Consider the following 10,524-nt stretch of genomic DNA (forward strand, 5'->3'; position numbering starts at 1 on the left):
GCTGTTAATGATTGTAAGAAAATATGTGCTTAATTGGCTTTGCTGAGAAAAATAATTCACCGCTTTGGATGGGAGTACAAAAGCTTTTAGAAAAAGAGTGTAACATAAAATCTATTTTGTCAATATGTGATTAATTGGCTTTGCTGAGAAAAATAATTCACCGCTTTGGATGGGAGTACAAAAGCTTTTAGAAAAAGAGTGTAACATAAAATCTATTAAATTATGACCAACTAATTTGTGGTAAATTTTATGAAATTAAAAACACTAAAACATTCTTAATCATTTAGTCAGAAGAAAGAAAAAAACTTAAAGCATCGGAACAAACTTGAACAACAAATGGATTCAACCCACGGATTAGAAGTTAAAAAATGCTAATTTTATAAACAGAAGCAAATATCTTAACTCCTTCTTCACCACAATTTTCGCCTTTCCTAAACTGTTTCCAAAAAGGATTCTCCCTCCATTCATTTAATAATCATGGGTTTTTTGTGTCTTTCTAGCTTAACAGGGATTAATGGAGAAAATTTTAAAAATTTTGGCAAAATATTGCTAAATTGATAATTCAACTGTTTTGCAATAAATTTCCGGCTAAAAAAAGTGAGTACAACGAACCATAAAATAATTTAAATTGAGAAAATCTATGAAAAAAATTCACGCTTTTCTTTAAAATTCCCTGATTTTTCCAGGTATTTATCTAAATTTCCCTGACTTTTCCAGGTTTCTTCAAGTATAAAAAAATTCCCTGATAATTCCAGGTGGGTGGCCACACTGCTTTATTTAACCAGATTTTGGAAAGACAAATTTTAGGTGTCACAATTAATGTTCAAAACAACATTTTTCTTTTCAAATTAGAAATGCCACTTTTTCAACTCGTGTTTTTTGTCATAAACATAGAGACTTTGTTTTAATTTTCATTTTCTAAAATGGAGAACCTATCAGCTCTTATCTTGTCAGCTACTAATCCAGTTGTACTGAAGCTATGAATTAATTCTGTCCCCATTGAATAATTGTATACTTCTTCCAAAATTCTTCAGTGACTAGAAAATAAGATTCTTAAAAAAAAAATAATAATAACAGGCCAATTTGAATATTCTCTGTTCCTGTTAAAACAACATTGTTTCCATGAACAGTAAACACGCCAAAAATGTGATCTTTAAGCACAAATCATATACCAAATTATCATGGGTAAGCACCCACCCCCATTATTCAAGGCTCTATCATTTAACAACCATGGCAGGAATTCCACATCTGACCCCGGTCAGACAACGTGGATAGTGCCTGAACAGGTAGTCCTTTCCAAACCTCTACATCACAACCACAACAAATTTATTGTGCAGTTTGCTGTGCATACACACTGGTTATTTAGTCAGCTGCCAGGAACAAACTCACAGCCTTCCACAAACAAATTGAGCAACACCTTTACAGACTGCACTACCAAAGTGCCTGAGCACAAGATCATGTTTATTGATTAGTATACATTCCAAACAACTACATTTGCTTACTGGCAGGGAAAATATCATGATTTAATGCGTTTATGCATGATTTAAACTCTGCCTGCATTAAACTTATCAAAAAATATTTTAAATTGTTAATAATGGTTGCTTCCTTTGCTGCATTAAATAAATGTTTATGATGTTCAGCAAAATTTAATCTAATAGATTACTAGGAATAATGTTTCAAACAATTTATGTTATTTAATAAGGCTTTATCTATAAAACGGTTTTGTAAGTTGCATGTCATCTGGCATGACAAACAAAATAATGATTGTTCTTCCCACATTTTAAACAGAACACACGTTTGAAGTTTCAAGGAACTTATCTCCTGAGTTATACATGGCATCCCCGCACATCATAGAATACAAGAAAGTATATTGTTAATAAGCTTATAGTCAAGAACACACATGAGACAGTATGTACTCAACAACATTGCATAATATTAGTCCTTCGTGGCTCATGCCTCAAATGGGTACGTCAGCTGAAAAACTAAATTCCTTACTTGATGATCGACAATAAAAGATGTTCCCACACAAAATCCTCCATAACCAGGTATGGCAGCTTCAAGAGTTGCAGTAATAAGGTCTACATCATCTATCTGTAATGAAAAATAAAATTTAATGGATATAAATCTACAATGGATATAAATTTGGTAGAACTATTCCAATACCAGCTTACGGGAACATTGAAATGTTCAGTGACTCCTCGTCCTGTTTCTCCCAGTACTCCAAATGAGCATGCTTCATCAATGAAAAGACGAACTTTGAATCTCTTTTTTAACTCCAACTAATAAGAGAGAAATGTGATTCATGAAAATCTGTTCAAGTAAACAGATTGCTGGAAGAAGAAATTATCTGAAATTTATTTTCTTAGTGAGCAGTTCTTCTTAGTACTTGGATATTAATATTCTTTTTTCTTCTCTTCAGTAGATAAAAGAATATACACAATCAAACTTCGCTATGGTGAACAAGGTTTATGGTGAACTCCCAGATATAGTGAACAAAACGTTCACTCCCGTGCCTTTTTATACACATATAATGTTATTTTTTGTGGATATAGTGAAGCAAAAAAAAGCGATTTTTAAAACCATCTATAGAGTGAAATGTAGCCGTAAGCATTTTTCCTGGTTTGCGTTTTTTTTTTAATCTCAATTTCCCATCCCTAAATTTTTTGTATGCAAGACGAAGAGTAATGAAAATTAAATTTAACACAGTTTTTGCTAATACATATTGTTTTTTAGTCATTTTTGTATTTCATTTTATTGGTCATTGATTTAAATAATGTGTAATAAAAAGGAGGAGTTCAGAACCATTAGTTAAAATTGTTTGCAGTATGGATATAGCGAACTCCTGGTTATATTGAACCGAAATTTCGGTCCCTTGAAGGTTCACTATAACGGGGTTTGATTGTATACAGAAAAAATTACTTATTCCCCTTCTTGGTACTTCGCATTTGCCCTTCCTCCTTCGTGGCATTAAAAGAATAAAAATTTAAAAACAATGAAATTCAAAGCAACAGCTGAAAAAAGTTTGAGGAGATAAAACACGTGTATTCACAACGAAATCACACGAATCCGTTCGTCAAAAATCATTTCTAATTAATTGTTCATTTCGATATTGTAATAAATAATATCATATTAAAAATATCGATATTTAGTAAAATATATAAAAGTCATCAGTGATAATTGCGGAAAAACTCATTGAAAATAAAAAAGATAGAATTGTTGCATCAAGTAGTGACCATTCAGGTGAGCGATTTGAATTTCCGATATTGATAAGATCCGGACTTTAAAAATCAACAGCAATAACCACAAAAAATAGAGATCATAATGCATGTGGATTTAGCACAAGTTGAGCATGTCAAAAAGTAATTACTAAAATGTGCGATTCTAATTTCTCGCTTTTTAATAACATTGTATGAAAATATAGGTATTTGATAAAACCATGTGGATATCAAAACCAACAACTGTAAAAAACAGATTAAAAAAATAGTAGTATTAGCCCTTCAAAAAGTGACTAATTGCATAGATCAAATTTGCGTGTCGTGGTAATTGTTCAATAGATAAATACTAAAAGAGGCTTTTCTATGTTTGAATGATTGTAAAAGTGTTTAGAGCTTCCGTTTCGGGAAACCCGTTTTCAGTGACATAACGTTCTCACGTATTCAACTTACGTCCATTACATCATGGTCATGGAGTGTTCGGTCAGTCTTTTTTTCATTTGCTGTTGGATAATCGTGCATAGCTCATGAAGGCATCTCTTGTCTGTAATATGAGAGTACTTAAGCTTCAGTTGAACATGGTTATGCTTTATTCTTACGCTTTTTTGTCTCTCTATTACTCTGTTTGTCAGAGTGCAATGTATTTGTTTATTTCAAGTTTAATATGTTTTTAAATAAATTGCTTTTCATAACTTTCTCTAATCAGCACTCTTAAGATCAAAATCAATGTTGTCACATAGAATGTATAAGTGCTTTAAAAAATTATTTTGTAAAATGTTTGGATCTAGGGCATGCTTCTCCATCAATATCCAACATATGTGGAGCACACCATTTAAAACGAAATTTATTCTTTCAGTCTTTTTCTAGATCCTTTTTGTCATCTTTTTCTGTAAAAAATTCCTACATAAAAATTGAGATCTACAAAATGGCTGAAAAAATTTTATGACAAATATAAATACAGCACAAAGCTTGCAGGTAGAAATATTTCGACAGGGAAAATTCTAACATGTGTTAGTCGTATATACAAAGTACAAGGCGCAACTAAAACCTACAACCCTTTAGTCTCTGTTGAATTCCATTTATTTTTGCCAAGCATTTACATTCCCCCTTCATAATCCAGCCACAACCTCATAACCCTCCTCTTCTCTCAAAAACACAAGGAGATGAAAAGAATTCTGTCTCTCTCTCACACACACTCTGTACCTCCTTCCCTAACCTCTGATCAGTACGCATCGAAGGTTTGTGCTGTCAGAATCCTTGATGTATAAGGATTGATACAAAGAGAGAGTTTATCACTATCACATTAATTTGTGATTTTTAACAGTAAAACTGAAAGGTAAGCACCGAATTTTATGCCTGGAAGGACAATATCAGGGTTCCCACTCAATTTTTAAAAAAAAATTCAAGGACTTTCAAGGATCTAAGTGGTATTATTGTTATATGCTAAAGTACGTGTCAACCAGATTTTACAATTACATAGAAACAGAAATTGCATATTTTTAAAGCACAATCCTTATTTGACAACAAAAGAAAATTATTTATTAAATTTATCAGCTAATAATACAAATGGTTGATAGTTACATTGCTGTTTCAAATCACTTAGAAAAATTCAAACTCCAACAATATAAACATCAGTGAAAGTTTTCATGAAAAATTCAATGAAGTGAATTAGAATTAATGAAACTAAATGAATGTATAATGCATATTATACATTCATTCAATTTCTTTCAAACAAGCATAGCAAATAATTGATAAAGTTTGTGTAATTGCACGGTTATTCAAATATAAATACTTTTTTTAATATGTTAGATCAAATTTTAGGTTACAGGAAATGTATATAATTAGATAAATTATCAATTTAACATATCTGTTTCAATTTTAATATCAAATTTTCTATTTTGTTATTTCAGAATATCAGTAATGTATTTTGAACATAATAAAATCTATTGTAGAACAATATTTTACAGATNCCCATAAATACTGCAGATGCTCTAGAACCTGAAGCACAGAGCCATCTATGATCAGGTTTATTTAACAGTTGCAGTAATTTCAATTTAAGAACTGCACAAAGTTGGAAAAATAATTCTCTCTCATCAGCACACTAACAATAAAAATAAATGTATTTACATAGAATTTATAAGTGCTTTAAAAAATGACTCCTTAAAATGTTTGGAACAATAGTTAACAATATGGCATGTTTCACCATCAATATCCAACAAATGTAGATATTGATAGTGAAACATGCCATATAGTAAACAATTCTTCTTGCAGTCTTTTTCTAGATCCTTTTTGCCATTTTTTCTGTTAAAAAATGTCTACATAAAAAATGCGATCTACAAAATGGTTAAAAAGATTCTATGCCAAATATAAATACAACACAAAGTATGCACATAGAAATATTTCGACAGGGAAAATTCTAACATGTGATAGTCAGTAGTGCAATGCACAACTGAAACCTACAACCCTGCAAAATTCTAAGAATTTTCAAAAACACAAGGAGATGAAAAGAATTCTGTCTCCCTCACACACATTCTGTTCCTCCTTCCCCAACTGCTCCTAACCTCCAACCAGTACGCATCGAAGGGTGGTGCAGTCAGAATCCTTGAAGTATAAGGATTGCTACAAATAGAGAGTTTATTACTATCACATTAATTTGAGATTTTTAACAGTAAAACTGAAAGGTAAGCACCGAACTTTATACCTGGAAGAACAATATGAAAAACCCGGAATTCTGAGGTACCCCCAGAGCACAATCACCCCCGAGTTTTAATTTAGGTTCAATATGTTGCTTGAAGTTTACCCCCCCTTTCTGACACAAGCTTTAACTCTTAACTTGAATTCATTCAGGAATATTTGAGAAAACGTAAAGACATTTTATTAAGAAGTTGAATTGAAAATTCTTAGAACATTGCTGCATTATATTTATAAATTATAACCTTTAAAAATGGCATCACACTTAATTTTAGAGAATAATTATCTGCAATAAAAAATTAAAAATATATAAAAGGAAAATATACCAATTCAGGTAATGGACAAATGTCCCCTTTATTCAGATACAATCCTTCCGCAACTAAAAATCTTCTAGTCACCAGAGCTTTCTTTGGATTCTAGTAACAACATAGAAGCGTATTGTCAAAAAAATAATAATAAAAATTTGTTTAAAAGTAGTAAATTGAAGATAATGTAGCATAATTTTAAGAAACAACAAGGCAATATGGTACATTTTAAAAACTATTTCTGCAATTCTAAAGTTGATTTATTTAAAAATTTACTAAAATGCTACTTCATGTATTCTTCCATTTAAGCTTTTTATACATTACCCCTCATTAAACTTTTCAATTCATTGAATATTCTTAACTTATTACAACTCCATTTATGCAGCACATACAGATTAATAAAGATACATGCTTAAACTATGTATAATCCTAAATAATGCAATCAAAGGACAAGTTAATTCAAAACAGTTGTTACAGAAAAAACAGTTGTAAAGATTATCTTTCTCCTGTTTGGAAATCTATGATTAAACCTAACTAACCCACCCTTTTTTTTGTTCCTTGCTTCCCATTCGTCGTCATCCATTCACCCTTCCCTCCTATTGGCCGTTGCCCTAACCCCCTTGTGACGTCACCTTTCATTATATTTACCCTGTTTTCTCTCATTTCTTTCTGTTACACTGATGAAGGTTGCCCTTTGAGCATCCGAAACAGCTGTCTGCATTTATAAATATTTTTGTGCTTCTAAACGTTGTTTACCGTAGTTAGTATTTTAGCACAAAGGTCGCCCACTTGTGTATAAATGTAATGTATATCTAAATGACACCAATTTTAAGAGGTATCTGATTAATCCCAGAAACATAACCGAATTTTACATCAAGCGATTATGAAAGAAAATTAATTTAAATTTAGTTGCTGAAAATGCACTCCACTTTTCTTTTGCAATAAAATAAAACATTTTAAAGTCATAAAATAATTTTAATTATTCAAATAATTATACATAATATTTTCACATACAATACAGACAAAAACACAAAAACCCGTGAAATTTTAATTTGTAGAAGAGTGAATAATAAAAATACATGCTTCCAAGATTTGAATTTAAAAAAAAATCTTGTTTGAACAAATAAAAATGACACATTTTAGATATTAAGTTAGTGTCAAAGTTTAGTAACAAACTTTCTCATATTATGTACTAAATTGATTTAAAGAGAATTCAGATTTTAATAAAAAAAATATTGATCAATTTAATTTCTTGTCAGTATCATAAGTGATGAGAGATTAAACACAAGGTATAAAAGATAACTTACAATTTTATCCAGTTTTTCTTGATTTAAGAGAAGTCTTTCAAGATCATCCATATCATTATGTTTAAAGAAAAATATCTGACTTCTAGATGCAACCAGTCCTTTTTGTATGGCAAAGTTTACAGCTTCATCACTAAAATAAGCCAGTTATATAAATGGTAAAAAAAAACTATATAAATAAAATTTACATAAATTTTCAAAATGTTAAGTAAACACTTTCAAATCTTGTCAACCACCATCAAATTTAAAAAAAGTGATTTTTTTCCACTTTTTGTATGACGATATCATGAAATCACTAAAATTTTAGAAGAAAGAATTAGTCACTAAGAAGAATTTAAAAATTACAGATAATCAGATTAGAAAAAAAAAAACTTTACAGATGTTTTTATTAATAATGTGTAACATATACTTCATAGTTTCAGAAACCAAACATGTATAATAAAAAAGATATAGGTATTTCTTTAAACATTTTAATTTTCAGTGCAATTTAAAGATTATTCAAGGAATTGCAAAAAAACTATTAAATATTTCACGAGAAAAAAAATAGGCTACATTCTTTTATGAAGAAAAATAAAAACAATTTTCTCCAAAATTTTGAAATCAATGTTTTTTAAGCAACCCAAGAAAAAAAAAAAACCCCAATTTTATCCTAAAATTACAAAGAGATGTTGAGAGTTAATATTTTACAGAATTAATTTGAGTTACTTTTATGAAATTATAGAGTCATTTAATGCTAAAACAAAATATGCTTAATTTATATAAAAGTAGCATATCTTAATGCATCCAGCTCAAGGTTATTTTTCCAGTTAATAAATAAACCTCTGTACATTAGTATCCAGTGCATTATTAACATTCATTTGATTTCCATATTCATTATGAAAATGATTAATCTTGATTGGACTAAAAAAAAAAAAAACTAAATAAAGAAACAATTTACAGAATTCAATGGCAAAGACATCTAATGGCATAAGCATTATCTTAGCAATATTGGCAAATATAGAGCTAACTTAAAATTGGTCAGTGATCACTGTATAAAATATGCAATCACTTTTTCAAAAAGTTTTAAATGAGTAAAAATATTGATGATATTATAATGTAAGGCATTTCTTTAAAGCATTTATAGAAATATGGTAAACATTATAAAATTCATTTCCAAAATGAAGAAAAATTTTACGAAACAATTGTGAAATGAAGTAACTTTTAAGAGTCTGATAAAATATTCATAATAGTTCCATATTCATTAAAAATAATAATAAAATGTTATATTTAGTTGTCCTGTGATGACTATCAATTTTGCCCTATAATTATAAAACTATTATCTGTCACACCATAGCGATTCACCTAGAATAACTTGCTCAGAAAGAAACTTTTCTTAAACATTTCAAAAGAAGAAGTAATAGGTGGAAAAGGTTTTAAAACTTCCACATGTTACAAATAAGAAAGAAAAGTTCATGAAAAAAAAAAAAAAACATTGATATAAAAATTAAATAAACACAAATTACCAGAATATGATGTCCCCATGTTTTGAATAGGCTGGAATGGCACTTGATATAGTACAGAATCCATATGAATAGAGAACCGCTTCTTGTTGTCTCATAAATTTAGCTAATTTTTCCTCAAGTTCCAAATGAATGTCTGCAAAGTAACATGTTTTGAAATATATATACCTCAGAAATCATCATAGGCATGAGAAGGGGAAAATAACAAAACATATAAAAATACCTATCGACTCACAAATCATGGAAAAAAGTGAGTAAAACTATTTTGCACTAAAAGAAAACATTTAAACTGTTTACATCCTTATTTAATATTTTTATTTTTTACTATATGTGTATATTGACAATCCAACAAACTGTTAAGCCTCATATATAAATCCTGATTAAAGCAGATAAAATTACAATAAAGTTCAGTTAGAATTTATTCTAAAATTAAATTTCGTTAATTTTTTCTGAAGTTAAAAGTTGGAAATTCTACCAAAAATCAGAAGAATCTCATGCGTGATCCTTAGGAACACATAATCAAAAAGTAAAATATATATTTCACCACTAAAAAAAAATGTGCATACTCAGTTTTAGCAAATATAATAACACCCTATATTTTGGGGGTCAGAAATCCAAATCCCTTGAAAAAAAGGTATGTGTTATTCAGAGAAAGTACGTTTTTGTGTCAGAGCTTAACTTTCTTAACTTAAAATATCGTCTACGCCAATTAATTAGCATATTTGAGGTCACTCCCTCGAACCATTAAGGATAAATCCTAGAACGTAAAGATCCGATCATTAGATCAAAAGCTATTCAGGCTGGTCCGTTTTTTAATTTGAGAACTGTACCTATCAAAAGAACAATATTTACAAAAAAAAAATTTTTTTTTTTAACTATAATAAGCCTAAATGTTATGTAAAGGTCCCCTTTTATAAACAAACTCAAACAAGTCACATTGTCAATTCTTACTTAAACATTTAAATGAACTATATTTCTTTTAACCCTGATTGATCGACGCGAAAATTCAAAATAAAATTTACTTAAAAAAATTGCTTACAAGGCAAAACCTTATTGTTGCTTCATTAGAAATTTGCAAACTTAGTTAACATGTCATGTTCATTTTACGAAAGTGGTAACCTAGCAGGGTTCGTGATTTTTTTTATTTTTTTTAAAAAAAATCAAAAAAATCGGATTATTTTGATTTAAATCGGATTTTTTTGATTTAAATCAGATTTTTTTGATTTTTATTTAAATACACTATAAGAGCTTTAATTTATGATCAAAAAAACTTTATAAATGTTTAATCAAAATTAAATTAATATTAAAACTATATTATAACAATATTTTAGAAGCTCTAACTTACTAAAATAATTTTTCATTATAATGCATAGCGACCATTTTGATACAAAGGCATGATTGAAATTAAAAGACAAGATAAAATAGATAATTTAAAGAATACTATTTTAACTAGTAACACCAATTTTCAATTAGCACACCATAATTTTAATTTAAAATTGTGATCTCTTTTTTT

At 29.1% G+C, this 10,524-nt stretch overlaps 1 protein-coding gene across 1 annotated transcript in view; it reads right to left on the minus strand.

The window, feature by feature from the left end:
- Window positions 1-1,995: 1,995 nt before the first annotated feature.
- Window positions 1,996-10,524, minus strand: part of LOC107443901 (serine palmitoyltransferase 1) — a gene marked incomplete at its 3' end in the record, with an annotated part of 25,748 nt that continues 17,219 nt past the window's right edge. The window contains 5 exon segments of the mRNA XM_043056388.2: window positions 1,996-2,091; window positions 2,172-2,279; window positions 6,230-6,319; window positions 7,516-7,645; window positions 9,015-9,147. Of these exon segments, the coding sequence (XP_042912322.2) occupies window positions 1,996-2,091; window positions 2,172-2,279; window positions 6,230-6,319; window positions 7,516-7,645; window positions 9,015-9,147 (557 nt within the window).

Source organism: Parasteatoda tepidariorum, chromosome 5 (genome assembly GCF_043381705.1).
Source record: "Parasteatoda tepidariorum isolate YZ-2023 chromosome 5, CAS_Ptep_4.0, whole genome shotgun sequence".
Lineage (NCBI taxonomy): Eukaryota > Metazoa > Arthropoda > Arachnida > Araneae > Theridiidae > Parasteatoda > Parasteatoda tepidariorum.